Genomic DNA, 16,707 nt, shown 5'->3' with positions numbered 1-16,707 from the left:
TAGTAGGTAATTATTTAGTACTAGCTTTTGCGCGCGACTCTGTCCCGGTGAAATTAAAAAAGAAAACAAAAGTATATAGCCTATGTGTTCTTCCAGACTATCCTCTATATCTGTACCAAATTTCATCGAAATCCGTTTGTCCGTTTAGGTTACACACTCTAACAAACATCCATCCATTCATCTAAACATTCGCATTTATAATATTAGTATGATGTCCATCGTATATAGTAATTGTAAGTTCTTTAGATTGTCTACTATCTTTTGATCTGTTGATAACATTGAAATAAGCATAATAAATTATTAACTATTTATTTTAACATACTTAATCTTATTTATTAACAAACATAGGTTAGAACTAAAGCTGTTAACATTAACAAGCTAGCTTTAATAGTAGATGCACTACTCATGTATCCAAATCGTTTCGCTTGATGGATCAGTTCGATTACCGAATCCATGACCTCCTCATTGTTGGGTAGGATTTGATTTTCAGGTAAAAGAAATCCATATGTTCCATCATCACGTAACTCATAGCAATATACCAGAGGTACCTGAAGATGTTCTTTGACCCAGTCAATACTGCCGCCAGTTGCAAGGTCTGAAAATATAATAGTTAATATGAAAGTAGTGTTAAGAAGAAAATCAGTACTGCGCCGGAGGATTGGCGTAACATTAGATTATTGGCATATATGTCCCGTCTCTAACTGACAAGTCAATGTCAATGTCATTCAGACGTATTGGAATAGCGAGACATCCTAGCGGAAGCCAGTGGCCTAAGTGGTTTGATTTAATTATTACAGTTTTATTATTGTCATTAAAAGTAGATGCCAGAAAAGAGATTGTAAATCATCATCTTCCTTAGTAGAATGTCATCATCATCATCATCATCACCAGCTTACTATACGTCCCCACCGAGGGGCTCGGAGCCTACCCTAATAAGGGGTGACTAGGCCATAGTCAACCACGCTGGCCAAGTGCGGGTTGGTTGACTTCACACATATCTTTTGAATTTCTTAGCCGATATGTGCAGGTTGCATAACGATGTTTTCCTTCACCATAAGAAGTAGAATGTGTAGAAGGCAAAATAGAAGATCTCAATATAATTGATGCACTTACAAATAGCTTCAGCGATATTTCCTGTGACGTACTTTGTCCCGTGCCTTACTGACAAGGCTCCCATTGCTCTTCTTCCAATATTCATCTAGAGCAAAAGAATTTTTAACACTATATTCAACGTCAAATTATAAATGTACATCGTTAGCATATTCTACTTTTTAGACCTTGCATTGATCAAAAATCTGAATCACTATCTCTTGGTTAAATTACAAACATATGTTTGCTAATTTTCTTTCACTTTTAATTTTAATAGTAATATTACGATTTCCACCACAAAGCTTCGAGTATGGAGAACTAAATGAGTCAAATTGACATCAAAAGACTTGTAACTTACTGCATCATGATAATTGGCTAGGGGATCTGTTGTATTTCCGAAAGGCAGCAAAAGAAGATGTCCGAAAGAGTGGAAGGAAAGGTACAGATCTATATTTCCCTGTAGTGTTAAAAGGTATGAAGATAGGCTTCTAGATTCTGGTTCCGAGAAAGGTCCAAGTCCAGCGTAGTCATCTCTTACGGGGTTGCTACTTGCTCCGTGAACTGTAAGAATAGAAAATTTTAAGGTTTATTGTGTGAATGGTAACGCATACGTGAATTATACTCCGATTGGACAATCCCATCCTTCACTAATTCATTTCTTTATTGTTTACCGTAGAATATAACATTTTTAATCTTTGGAAAATGTGTTTAGTCAGTCCCTATTATCTATTCTCTGATAATCAATAAAATGTTTCCGAGTTTATCAATATTTATCACTCAGATATATCGAAAAATGTCAAATTATAGTATGAATTTCTTTAATTAATTAATTTATGTAATTTTGGAATGTTATTTGTTATCAGTCATAATTATTCTATCTTTGTTTTGATTTTGTTCAAATTAAAAATTTAAATTTCTAGTAGTACAAGTAGTCTGGAAGATTTAATTTTAATTTTAATTACTACATGAACATAATTTCACTTAAAATTCTAACGACTGTCTGTCTGACATATTAAAGAAATTGTAACATATGACCTAAGAATATTAAAAAAAAAATTACCAAGCCAATTGTTGTTCCAGTTTCTATTCAAATCCACGCCGTAATTAGCACCGATAGGTCGACGATTCTTACGCCACATTCTGTTCTGTAAAAACATTGAGAAATTACACGTGAAGTCTTAAATCATGACAAATTAATTCGTGAAATTAAGTAGTTTTATCAACATATTTACCAAGACTTTTTTAGGATCAGTATACTAAAATCACCACTCATTTAATAGCATTTTTAAAAGATAATCAATACCTTGTTATACTGTAACTTAAACTACAAGAAAATTCTTACCACTTGATGACTGAAAATATAACCATCAGGATTTGTAACTGGGAATATGTACCAATCAAAATCAGCAGCAGCTGCTCTGGTTTCCCTATCACTGCTTCTTAGTAATTGGTCAATAATATAGCAGACGGCTGTCGGTGATATCCATTCTCTAGCATGGATACCGCCTTCTAGAACTATCGCACGTCTCCCGGATCCATGTGATATTTTGATACCCTTTATATCACGACCTTCTAAAGATCTACCTCCAATTATAGATGTTACAACAGAATGTGTGGATACCAAGTCATCTAACCAAGCGTTGATACTATCCATATCATAATATCTTGTCCATGTCATGTTTCTGAGATTATTTCTTGTATACGTTGCGACATTCTCTTGATCTATTATCCTATAACATTTAGAATAAAATTAACACCTCCAAATCTACATAAAGTAGCCAAAATTTCATTGAATTTCTAATCTTACGAATATCATAAATGCAAAAGTTTAGATGAATGGATGTTAGAGTTTGTAGCCTAAACAGCTGAACGGATCTGTATGAAATTTGGCATATATGTAGAGGGTATTCTGGACGAACACATCATCGACTTACTTTTATGTTTTAATTCCTGTTTAGTTGCAACATAACGTTAGAAAATCCTGAATAAGTGATACATTAAGAATATTACTTACTCTTGAATATTTGGTTGTGTGATGACAAATTTAATGTTATTGTAATTCAGTACACTTTCCAACTGACTCTTATCGTCAGGACTGGACAGGATGCTTACATATTCCGAACTAATTACAGGGTCCTTCCAAAAATCGTATTTATCTTCATTGTTTTTCAAATCCTGGAGTACTGAGATGTGGTGTTCATTTTCTGGATATATCTTGTATAAGGCATAATTATCAAATCTGACTTTTGCACTCGACACAACAGTTAATAGTAAAATAAATTTTATTACGAGTATCTTCATATTTCCCATCATACACTTCTGATTGACACAACTAATTTACTAATAATAACCGCGTACTAATGATATCAAATCGCTCAAGGTTGTGATAAAAGATAATTTAAATGGATTAAGGATTTTAAAAGTTTATGACCTTATTAAGGATATCAAAGGTTAAATAATAATACATCCTTTTAAAACCCGTGTTGTTTAATTGCAACATGTGTTAGAACTGAACTGGCGTGCGCCCTCTGTTAATCAAACAGGCAATTCATCTGTAAATGGGGAAGTCTATGAGATGCAGTTGTGAATAACGTATTTTATAGATATATTTTTATACACCTCTATAGATATCTAGCTTTCACTCGCGACATAATACGTAGAATTAAAAAAAAACAAAAGCAAGTAGCCTAAGTGTTCTTCTAGACTATCTACACCTATACCAAATTTCATTGAATTCTATTCAGCCGTTTAGGATACAAACTCTAACAAACATCCATCCATCTAAACTTTCGCATTAAAATATTAGTATGAAGTAACTATATATGTACATATGTGTTCGACTTTTGCTAGTTTGCCATCTTACAATGTAAATACGAGTATAAACGAATTCTTAATTTGTCTTCCAAATTAAATCGTTCCACCATTTTGTGTTCAGATTTATATGTTACAAATATACTTTGATATACTTTACGCTTATCGTCGTTCTGTCTATAAACTGTTTTCACATCTTGGCTCAATTCCAGACTACTATATATTACTTAGTCTTAAGATTTAAGCCATGCACTTTGACTTAAGCTAAGCACACTACCATTTTATCGACAGTTTTATTGTACACAGAAACAAATGAAAATGCGTTATCTGATGCTGTTATGGACAGAGAAGAAATGATATTTACGAATGGAAATATTCAATTACATTATCTACGTTTATCAATTGTCGATGTTAAACCTGAAGATAGCAGGATACTTACAAAGTACTTAATAATTATCAATACAAAATCGTCTACTAATATAATTTCGACATTTGTATTTGACATCATATTTTACTCCCGAACGATTATGATTTTTTGTAAGAACATAGAAAAGAACACAGAATAAAATACAGATACTTAAAATATTTATTTTTTAAAGGCTTTGATATTTCGACTCTCTATAATACATTTAAAAACTTGGCCTCTCTGATTATAGCCATAACGGAATCGTATGTTTCTTCACATGAAGGTAGAACTTGGTTCACAGGTAACGTGTAGCCCCATGATCTATCCCTCAGCTGGTATGTCGCCACAACAGGTGGGTTGAAGCGGTGTTTTACCCAATCAGCGATAGTTCCGGTAGAACCATCTGGAATAAACATTTCTTTACCGGGTATATGAGAAATTAATATTTTCTTTAATTTGATTTAGCTTTCGACCGTGACTCCATCTCCATGAAATTAAAAAAAAACCAAGTAGTCTAAATTAAATCTATGCCAAATTTCATCGAGATCCTACATCTATCCTACATCTGTCTAAACTTCTGCATTTATATTATTAGTTAGATATAGGAGTCCGTTTACTTACCATGCACTTCCTTCGATGTTCCTACAAGATACTGTGTATTGTACTTAACAGCTAATGATCCCATAGCTCGTCTACCAATCGTCAACTATAATAAAGTAACAATTATTAAGACTACTTTTCCGGTAAGCGAGTAACTATTAATAGTAACTGCTAAATCTTACTTAAGAATGAAAATAAAACCTTATTGATAATCGAAAAACTGAAAAGGTCATTATTTATGTGAATGCATAAACAATGTAGCTATAGTAAATAATTGCATCTTACCATATCCCGATAGTTGTACATTGGATCTGTGGTGTGGGCGAATGGTATCAGTAGCCTTTGACCAAATGCTCTAAAGGACAATAATCCGGCAAGATTGGTACCTATTGTATCAATATAACGAGATACATATCTCGTCTCAGGCTCGGAGAACGGGCCTAGACCTACGTAATTACTATCAGAGGGATTGAAGCTGCCTCCGCTTACTGTAATTATTAATAGTATTGTAGATTAGTTAAATGCGTTAGCAAAGACAAAAATTATATTAGGTAACAAATATTTTACCAGCCCATTGTGAATTCCAGTTTTTAGATAGATCAACTCCTATAGCAGAACTACGTGTAGGTCTACGATTTTTCATCCAAAGTCTTACCTGCAATAGAAAGTTACGTTACTTATTAAAAAAATGCGAAAGTTTAGATGGATGAATCGTTGTTAGAGTTTGTAGCCTAAACAGCTGAACGGATATCGATGAGAGACATAGTTGTAGAGAATAGTCTCCAAGAACACACACAAAAATATAGTTTAAAATTATATCCTAGAATAGTTAATTAACTTCCATACTTACAGAATCTTGAGAGAATTGGTGTCCATCAGGATTCACAATCGGGAAGATATGCCATTCGAAATCCTCAGACGCCGATCTAGCTTCAGGATCATCTCCGGTCACCAACTGATTTATTAAATACGTGACAACTGTAGGTGATAGCCAATCCGCGCCGACCTGACCGCCATCGATAAAGAAAGCCTTTCTTCCAGAACGACGTGATATTCTAACCCCAGTTATATTTCTACCTATATAATAAAAATGTTTTAGAAACTTCTGTGTTATTTCACCTTTAATAATTTCAGTTACATGTGTACCAAGTTTGTCTACAATTAATATTTAAACGAATCTATCTTAGCAAATCATTTTTACCTTCGTGTGTTTTTCCAGCTTCAATCAAAGTAACAACATTATTATGAGTTCTTGCAAGCTCGTGTAACCATTCGTAAATTTCATCTATAGTTTGATAGTTGGTCCAATACATTCCATGGTCACGTTTCCTTCTACTCCGTGCTTGGTCATCAAATACTCTGAAATATAAATTAAATTGTTAACACGGGGCTTCAAAAACAAAATAACAGAAATAAGATTTGATAAGATTGGTTTTTGAGTAGAATTTTGGTCTTTTACGTAGGAACATATAATTCCAGTCATTTCAAATTTACAGCTGCAAGCCATTCTGCAAAATTTACAGATATTTTATATTACTAAAGCTGGTAAAAAAAATTACATACCTTTGAATATCTTCCAATACAATATTATAACTGATTCCATGTTTCTCGAGTGCTTTTTCAAATTCTTCCCTACATTTCGGTTGAGAAACAACACTGACATGATTTTCAACTGTCGTAGGTACACTCCAGAAATCAAGCAATTCATTCGCTTTATACAGTTCCTTTAAATACTGTAAATGTTCTTTTGTTGCCGGTTGTACATTGTACAATGTGTAATTATCATAACGAACTTTTTCTGACAATGTCAATACACAACACAAACACAAAATTAGTAATTTTAACATATTAATGTGTAAGGTTTCTTCAACTAACACTAAATGAAATATAATCGTAATACTTATCTTTACTATACTTTCATAATGATTTATTCTAAATTGAACCTAATTGTTAACAGTTTAAAGTTCTCTTTTATATATCATGGTAGTGTAACAATTATCGACTACGTATCGCGCTTGTAATATTCGTTTTAATCTAGATTTGGTAAGTATTTATTTGAGTATATTATTTACATCAAGATTAACAATATCAAAGTAGTTACGTTGATAAAATATATCTAATAATTACAATTTGATATCAATTCGATAACTTACATCTTACAAATATAATCTAGGTATTATTTACAGTACTTTTTTGATGTACCTTCTTCTGATAGCATACATAGAAGTTCTATTGAGGTAAATCTTTTTCGTATTTCTTCTGGTTTTTGAACCTGTTTCTTCTATTATCATTAATAAAAAAACTATTTGTTTCTAGTTTTTTTTTTGTTTTATGCGTAGTTGATTTAAAATTATGTTAAATAATGTTTACACTTCATCTTTGAGATTCGGCGTTCATCACCAGCTCACTGTACGTCTCCACCGAGGGGCTTGGAGCGTACCTAAATGCGGGTTGGTTGACTTCACATATCAATAAATTTCTTCACCGATATGTGCAGGTTGCATCACGATGTTTTCCTTCACCGTAAGAACGTCGGGTAAAAAGATTCGACGTTCGAAACCGTCAATTCGGACTGAATTTCGAATTCATCACAAGGCGCCTAATTGCTCGAAAAGCAAAAGCTCAACTCTTTCAGCAGCATTAATTTCCGTTTGTAAAATAAATACGACCGCAGCTCACCTGTCAAAATGTCGACAGTTAAAAATGAACTGCAAAGAGGCCCGCGCTTAACCACCGATCCGTGGCTAATTACCTACCGGCAATCAATCTTGTAAATTCGTCCAGAGCATCAGTACAAATTGTCACTACGCTCAGCGACTACAAGCTTAATTGCTGATTCATATTAACCCTTTTATAATAAATGCTGATTATTTTCAGGTTCCACAAATATCAATTGCGATTTCGTGTCGCTTTATACAATTTGCTAGCAATTTATCAGACAATGGTTTAATCCATCTTTATAAAATCTGATATTACAATAGTTAAATATCATATTTGATTATTCTTACGTTTGAAAATAAGTAAACCGAAGTGTTTTCCGAATTGTTTTGTTTAGTAAAAATATTTCTGTTTGAATTCTAACATAATCTAATTTATCGTCAACTGATTTTGGCCGTTAGAAGATTCTAGTAAATGACTTTTACTTAAATGATCAGCGCTGTCTTTCCAACTTTATCTCCCACTAGCTGTTCCCGTGCGGCTTCATCCGCATGAAATTATAAAAACTTCATTTTATTGTTTACATTTGTGAAATGTCAATATTCAAATGCATAAGTGACAATCTTCCTTGATGTTGGCAGCTCGTAGATTATGGTCTCTTTGCGGTCTAATTGCGTAGATAAAAAAAAAACTTATTGGCAATGCTAGTGGAACTATCAATTAGGGTTCATTCTCTGTTTAATGTAATATTTTATAAATAATTTACTACTTTAGTTACACATACACACAGAAAACAGGCGTGAAGTGGAAGCAACTCCGCGTTTCGTCTGATGAGTGTGGTGCCGGAGGCCTAATTTTAATCCCTTTCCGTTCCAACCTTTTCTTAAGAGGAAAGGATGGGAGGAAAAAGTGGATTGGACGGTGAAGGAGATGAATAAGAAGGGGAAATGTCCTCTTTATATGCGTCTCCTCCTCCGTCAATTAGAGTAGGCAACGCATCTACAATAGCGGATGTTTATGGGCAGCGGTCGCTTTCCATTTCGGTGGATTCAGGTCACGCTTGCTCGTTTGCCACCTCGTATTATAAAAAAAAAACACATACTCTATTTAAAAAAAAATAAGTACAAATTTTTAACTCCCTTATCATCAGAAACCATCAAAAATTTAGTGAGATGATACGTTGAATTCATAAATTCAATGATTGGTATATCTTTCCTCTATAACAAGATTTACAATTAACAACGATAGATCTCGTTTTGGTTATCTGACTATTATACTCATGTTAACTTGGTTATGGATCAATAGAACATTATAAGAAGAGTCTTTTAATGAATTTTAGTCGACTATTTATAAAACTGAAGCGTTTCAAAGAGGTACTTTTCAGTGCACACAACTTACGACCATTGCCGTGCCGCTAATTGTGATTAATGACTGCGCATTCGTCGCGAAGTCATCGTTTTGCTGCCATCACGACAGACTGTTTATTTCTCACTCTTATTCCGGACTCGCTACAAACGGGCGACTATTCAAAAATATAACAGTCCGTCCTTTTTTTGGTTTCCTCTGAATGTTTGCTGTTACTAATTCATGCGAAATTTACATAAGCATTTTAATGTTTTGTCTATTGCTGTTATTCAAATCCGATATATTATCCGAAGTATTTTTGATGATAATTTTAAAACTGTTTAAAATTTGTTTCATAATTCGGTATCTATTAAAATACAACTTTTTTATTTATCTATACTATTATAATAAAGCGTAAACACACACTTCTTTGTTGCCTAAGATGTCAGCACTAACAGAATATTTTGAAATAATTCTTTTTATAATAAAAAGCCCTAAACTTGCGTCACGCTTTAGACTATATATTTTAACGTCATTAAACTTAGGGGATAAATATTTTGGATAAAAACCCTGATGTGGGAAAGAGACCATAAGTTGCTGCCAACATTAAGGAAGAAAGGTTGTCATTATGTCATGTAATTTTGAAATTTTTAATTTGACAAAAATCAAAAATAAAATAAAATGTTCATAATTCCATGCGGATGAAGTCGCACGCGAACAGCTAGTTATTTATGAAACTACTATTTTGTATAATTCTTTCTAATCGATTCTTTTCTTTTGTGTCGATTAGAAAGAAATTGACAACAGCTGATAGCATATCAGATCGAGATCATGTGGAATCACACCATGGTTTATAAGCTTGTAGTCCTATTTCTATGATATGGATTATAACAATACTTAAATCGTCAGTTTATATCCATCATTAGCCGCACTAAGGCTAAATCCACCGAGTGAACCGCGTCATTACAGCCCACCGCACGATTCGAACGCTAAAATTAAACTAATGTGATCTAAACACGAAATAAATGAACGAACACGATTCAGAACAAAATTAACATCGAAATTGTCGCAATAATGCGGTTTTACGTGCAGCGTTAATATGTTTGTAAATGTTTTGAAGAAAAAGATTGTTGTTTTGTTAAAATGCTCAAGCTGGAATGTTATTTGGACTAAGGGGACTGGTTATATTTAAGATGCCACAATAATGTTGAATTTGTGTCTAATCTCCCGGTACCTCTACCAGGTCAAATTACATCTGTCTAATAATCTTTCTGCTTTTGTTTTATTTTACTTATTTCTTTAAGTAAGAGAGTAAGTGTTTTTTTTTAATAACTTCAATTTCATCTATCAAAAGTTCTAACTTCCAAACACATTTTAACAATAATATCACATCATTCAAATTGTACGCTCCCTTTTCACACTTACTTTCATAAAATTTACATAAGTGAGTCTCGAAGAGGGTATATTAAAAAAAGGTAATACCAACAGAAAATCCGACGCCTTTCCTCAAACACGTTCACAAAACGTAGTCAAAACTCCGCGACCTCAATCCCCACCATAATCAAATAATCTCATCTCGAAGAATATGAGAGTGCGCGTAAAAAGGAGCGAATCATTTTATTGAAATTATTTTCTGGTGAAGCGGGAGGGCTTTTATAGTTCTCAATATTTATGAGAGGAATAGAACGCGGGGATTCTGGTGTGAATTAATTAAAATCAAATATCTCCACAGATTTGTTGGCTTCTGATTTTGGATTTATATTTCTTTGATACCTCTAACTTTTGTAGTGAATACATTTTAATACCAAAAGTGATATTAACTTAATGTCAAAAAGTAGTATAATTTTAAATTAAAAATTCTCCAAAAGTATTATAGTTACAAAAATTTGGAATTACATCATTTTTCTTTCAACAAAAAGCGAAAGACCTTTAAAATAATAATACAGAATAGTCTTTTGTTTTTTATAGAAGAAAAATCAAGAATTCAAGTGAAATTGGAAAAGTCAGAATTCCTTCAGAAGGTATTATAGTTGTGGACCGTTGCCAGATAATGTAAGTAGTCACCCGATAAACACATCCATACCTGTTAAGTCCAATTTATTACTATGACTTGCTTGACTACTACAATAATTTCTCATGCAATGTCAGATATTAATATGAACCAATTATTTTTAAATGTCTTTGTATTCACATGATACTCAACAATTCTTGCGAGTTCCTTAAGTTACAGATCGGTGAGTTGACAATAAAACGGTATTTGTATGGACAGAAAAGTGAGTGTAAATTACGCCCCACATTAATCACTCGCGTCCGTTCTTACCGCAATAATGTGGTTGACTTCATCTTCGAATAATTCTCTTTGTTCTTTGCAGTCGGCCGTTACCGTTTATATTCGATGCTCAATTTATAAGAGGTAGCGATTTTGGAAGACAACCATAAGAATGCGACAATTTACTTCGCAGTCATCGGACAAAGAACGCCAATGCCGCATATGGTAGTTTTTTAGTTGATACATAATCCGATAATTTAGAAACTATCACTTATGAAGGGATTACCCTTTTCTGCAACTTCCTACTGCATAAGCAAACGGATAGATAATTTTGGAAGAGTACCTTATGGTTATATTAATGTTTCTCATCGATCCACTGGTAAATCTAGTCGAGGCTTATTGTTTCTTTAATTGATTGCTTTTTTTGTAGGTAATTTTGCTTTAAGACAAAGAGTTCTTAAACCCACTTCATATTCTGCATTAGACCATCCAACATCAGCCGTACATCACGGCGTGTCGTTAAGGGCAGGAGGTGGTCCGATAAATCAGGGGACGTCGTCTACGCCGTTCGCTTGCAGTCGCTAATGCGTGTTGCTGTAATGAATGAGATCATCGAAATTGCTGGATGTGTACTTGTCGGAAATAAACATATTGACTGTCGTATTGTTAACTAAGTTAAAACACTCTTATCTACAGTATGATAGTTTAGAAAGATTTGCTCCAGAAGTTGAAAATGTCTCCACTATTGAAAGTTATTGGAAATATGCAACAGTGGTTCTGCTAAACATTCTGTAATCAACTGTCTTGTATTTTTAATTTTGTTTTAATTGCTCTTACAGGTCTTGTTATCGGATATTGCGTAACCACGATTTCTTACGACGACCAACACTTCTTTTGCCGGCAACTTTTCCCATCAAAAGGAGTTGGAGGAGATCACATCTGTCATGCCTGAGCACGTGGCCGAGATACGATACTTTTCTCATCTTGATGGTCTGCAAAAGTTCCCTTTTTTGGTGGACTCGTCGCAGAACCTCCTCGTTTGTCACTCTTTGAGTTCAGCTTATGGCCAACATGCGACAATATGCGGCTACTCAGTATTTTTTTTAATTCCACGCGGTTAGCATATAAATTCGTACAAGAAAAAGTTTTATAGAATTATTTATGATCGCAATATTATCTCGGTAAGGATTAAGGCGATAAAGTTTGGCTTTAGCATACCAATATGTTAACGCAAAATAAACTCCGTTCTGTAATCCCCGTACAATGTTAATTAAAGTATGCAGCTTCACAAATACTAGTACCAGCTAAATTGGAAAATTATTCATGAGTTTGTGACCAGAGATTTTGAAGTTATAGGATATTTTGAATAATCTGGTAATTGGAGGTCGTTAGACTAAATAAATAATGATCGAAATTCTTAGAAATAGAGTTAAAATAAAGATATACTGTTTTATTAAATTTGAATTATAATAATTTTAAACTAGATTTAAAAGAGCGTCGGTGGCTCAGTGGTTTGAACACTTGACTTGTAATCTACAGGTCTTGGATTCGAATCCCGCCATGTACCAATGTGATGTTCGATTTTTCGAATTTTCATATGTACATAATTTGCCCGACGTTCTTACGGTGAAGGAAAACATCGTGATGCAACCTGCACATATCGGCGAAGAAATTCAAATATATGTGTGAAGTCAACCAACCCGCACTTGCCAGCGTGGTTGACTATGGCCTAGTCACCCCATATTAGGGTAGGCTCCGAGCCCCTCGGTGGGTACATATAGTGAGCTGGTAATGATGAGATTTAGTTGTTTCTAAGGATTTATTTTTGAAGATAAAATTTTTCATACAACTATAGTAAAATTCTATAAAAAACTGAATAAAACACTACTCTCATTAGAGCACTTTCGTTCGAAGATGATGTATTTGCGTTGCTGGTAACGAAAATCGCATTTAAATTTTTTTGTCTGGCTGTCTGTCTGTCCGCAAGCCGCGTTTGTTTCGGGTAATTTCCGAAACGGCTGGTCCGACTTCGACTGGAATTTCATTGAAGGGTAGCTGACATAGACGCATCTTATAGGCCACTTTTTTTGTCTTAATATTGCGTGGACAAAGTCGGGTTACAGCTAGTATTACATAAATATTTAAAAACTATATTATTAAACCCCAACATCGAATACATATTTGTAAACTCCACAACTTACAATAGAAATATCAGTACTATAACTGTTTATTTATCAAATCCAAAATAAACCGACATTAGTTGCTAGCAAATAATTAAAATACCAAACCAATTTATTAGAACACGCAAACCTAAAACGTTTTAATTCAAAACAAACACCCAACTGGCAGGCACAAAATCAAATGTTTGTACAAACGGGCCAACGTAAATAGATATGTTTGCCAATCGAAGTAATAACATCATATATCTGAAGCGAGCACGTCTCTGCAATGCAATCCATCAAACAGGCGCATTAATTCAGACGTAGCTGTACTACAGTTGTTTTAAGCATGCCGATGGCGTCGTGCCAGAGGAACGATTGTGATTCGAATCCCCCGATACATCGTTCTATTGTTACATCCTTTAATCGATTTATTAATGTACTATTTTATCGCTTCGCTTTAGAGTACACACCTGGAACGATCGCACAACTGAGCTTTGATTCCTGTATGCTTATATGGTGCACATTACTCGATTTTTAGTAATGCAACTAAACAGTTGACTTAACTGCAAAATAATCGACAATCACAACAGTTCTGCGATAGTTTAGACAAAGGTGTGCGCCCGCTCTCATGATCCGTTTAGAAGTTTTCAGGTACTCTATTTTGCAACACTACTCTCTAGACATACATGAGAGTTAAAAGTGTATCTTTGTTACTGGAAAATCAATATCTCTTGTCAGTTAAGTATTTAAAACTATCTTATGGCAACTCTTTGTGTTTAAAAATTATTTAAGAAGCTCTAACTTTAAATTGGTCTTATGATACTGGATTAACGAAAACAAACAAAACTTTTATTGGTAGTCAATAAGTTAGTAGTTCAAGTAATTATTTTTACTTAACAACTTTTCTTTTTTAAATCTTAACGATAAAATAACGCGAACAAATACGATCAAACCAATTAAACTTCTTAAAACATATTTTCAAACGATCTGTTAGAGAGCTTTTATCTTGATTAAAATTTCACTAAAAGTTGCAGTAACATTTAATAAAGGGAGAAAAAAAGAGAATAAATCCAACTCTGTAACTCAATTAAAAGCTTTTTGGATCGTTGCGAATTCATTAATTGGCCAAGTTGGAAACTTTGTTAGAGATGGAAAAATGAAAAAAATAAATTTGACGCATTTCAAGATTTATGTAACGTTGGTGGTTTGAAATTAAGGGAAATAATGTAACATTAATGAAGGTAAGAGGTCGAACTTTCAGCTTTCGGGTTTCTAATTAAATCTGTGGCCGTACAAGTAGGCTTTAATTAGACTGAAGTCCAAAAATACAACGTAATTTTTAATCCAGAACCAAATGCAAGCTAAGTTGTTGAATCTGCTTGTAATCTCAATGATCAAACAATTTCAAAAGTCATAATAAATAAAAACAAATGCAAATATAACTACTGAAACTTTTTATGAAAACCAAGTCTTCTCTACCAAAACTTTATTTAAAACTAGCTTTCGACCGCGACTTCGTCCGCGTGAAATTAAAAAACACAAAAATCAGTAACCCATGTGTTCTTGCAGACTATCTACACCTATACGAAATTTCATCAAAATCCGTTCAGCCGTTTAAGCTACAAACTCTAACAAACATCCATCCATCCATCTAAACTTTTGCTTTTATAATATACTAGCTTTCGCCCGCGACTCCGTCCGCGTGGTAATAGATAATACAAAAGTGAGTAGTCCATGTATTCTTGCAGACTATTCTCTACATCTGTACGAAATTTCATCAAAAACCGTTCAGCCGTTTAAGCTACAAACTCTAACAAACATCCATCCATCCATCTAAACTTTCGTATTTATAATATAAGTATGATAAAGAAATCTAAATAAAAACAAAGAAATTATACTAAACTTAAAATTAATTCATGTCTTACTAAAGTGAGTTAAAGATGTAAAAACTTTTTACTCCAGTAACTTTTTTAATTAAATAATTAGGAGATAGGGGAACTTGTTTTTTCCAACTCCGTAAACAAACCGAATGGAGAAACAAAAGGTTAAAATTTATGGAAGCGTTATACTGATTGCTAGGGACAAATTGCAACTTGGAATGATGCCAGATGTTATCTAATTGTATCGGTCGACGTTTGCTTTGAACTCATGTTCGGCTATTGATTTGTGTTGTTTATTTTTAATATTTGCCAAAAGTTTGGAAATTCGTAACATTTGATTTTTCATTGTATTTATTCTTTCGTTTTGTCACTTTAATACTGTAGCTGAATAGGATGTTTTTAAATGTTCATTGAATGGTTTTATTATCGACTAGTTTTGAGTCGCGACTCTATCCTCGTGTAATTAAATAAACAAAATTAAGTACGCTATGTGTTCTACCAGACTATCCTCTACATCTTTGTCTAACATCGAATACAGCAGCTTATGTTTTAACAGTGGTAGTGCCCGCTTTAACATCTTAGCACGAATGGGCCGGCACGCCCGGTGTGAAAGACAGGCGTGAAATGGAAGCAATTCCGTGTTTCGTCTGATGAGTGTGGTGCCGGAGGCCTAATTTTATTCCCTTTCTCTTTATCACCCTTTTCTTATAAGGAGAGGATGGGAAGGGGAAGTGGATTTGAATTCAACTGTTTAGTTGCATAACTAATAATCGAGTAGTGTGCGCACCTCCATATAAGCTCATAGGAATCAAAGCGCGACTAAACAGTTGAGCTATAGTCAAAGATGTGCACGTGTTCCTTCGAACATTGAATAACATCAATATTCTCGCAATATTTAAGTCGTAGAAATATTCGTAAATTGCCTTTTAAACTAATGCATTGAGATTTTACATTATAATCATTCATTCATTTGATTTGTATTAAAATAAAGTACACGTGTTACAAGTATGGGCGTCACAGCCATGTTAAGGTTTAATAAAATATAGTCTTCATTACCTCTTATGTTTTCTTCCAATTTGCACAGCATACCTTACCAATATGGCCGTCGTGTCGTCGAGCTAATGCAACACCCTTATTTTGACATCCGACTACTATCCGATTATTAATATAACAAGCACAATTACGACATTTTAAAACCATGACATAAATATTTTAAATAATGTTTTGGATCACAATTACAAAGCTTATATCGTTATTTCAAATTATGACAAATGGTATTGATTTATAGCACAGACTAATAATCTTCAAGAATACAGAATACGTCAAAGTAGTTAAAAAGCTAACACAAGGTACAAATTCCACCGATGAATATAAAGAAGCAAAAATAACCCATCCAATTTAAAATTAATGCCTTTCGTCTGTCTTCAACCAATTTTAATTCAAATAGAAAACTCAGAGTTGTCATCACATCAAGTGATATTTAGAATT

At 33.6% G+C, this 16,707-nt stretch overlaps 2 protein-coding genes across 2 annotated transcripts; both read right to left on the bottom strand.

Annotated features, from left to right (window-relative positions):
- Window positions 1-293: 293 nt before the first annotated feature.
- On the bottom strand, window positions 294-3,449 carry LOC106101008 (zinc carboxypeptidase-like). Its single transcript, XM_013280077.1, has 6 exons — window positions 3,104-3,449; window positions 2,432-2,819; window positions 2,150-2,234; window positions 1,448-1,650; window positions 1,114-1,198; window positions 294-595 (listed from the first exon to the last, which is right to left on the bottom strand). The coding sequence occupies exons 1-6, from the start codon at window positions 3,400-3,402 to the stop codon at window positions 336-338; spliced, it is 1,320 nt and encodes a 439-aa protein (XP_013135531.1). The 5' UTR covers window positions 3,403-3,449; the 3' UTR covers window positions 294-335.
- A 1,014-nt stretch (window positions 3,450-4,463) lies between these two features.
- On the bottom strand, window positions 4,464-6,769 carry LOC106101016 (zinc carboxypeptidase-like). Its single transcript, XM_013280085.1, has 7 exons — window positions 6,470-6,769; window positions 6,108-6,265; window positions 5,757-5,983; window positions 5,474-5,561; window positions 5,192-5,394; window positions 4,928-5,012; window positions 4,464-4,709 (listed from the first exon to the last, which is right to left on the bottom strand). Exons 1-7 carry the CDS (start codon window positions 6,751-6,753, stop codon window positions 4,519-4,521), a joined length of 1,236 nt encoding a protein of 411 aa, XP_013135539.1. The 5' UTR covers window positions 6,754-6,769; the 3' UTR covers window positions 4,464-4,518.
- Between the last annotated feature and the right edge of the window lie 9,938 nt (window positions 6,770-16,707).

Source organism: Papilio polytes, unplaced genomic scaffold, assembly GCF_000836215.1.
Source record: "Papilio polytes unplaced genomic scaffold, Ppol_1.0 DF824024.1, whole genome shotgun sequence".
Classification (NCBI taxonomy): Eukaryota; Metazoa; Arthropoda; class Insecta; order Lepidoptera; family Papilionidae; genus Papilio; species Papilio polytes.
This window is presented reverse-complemented; position numbering and strand designations above follow the sequence as displayed.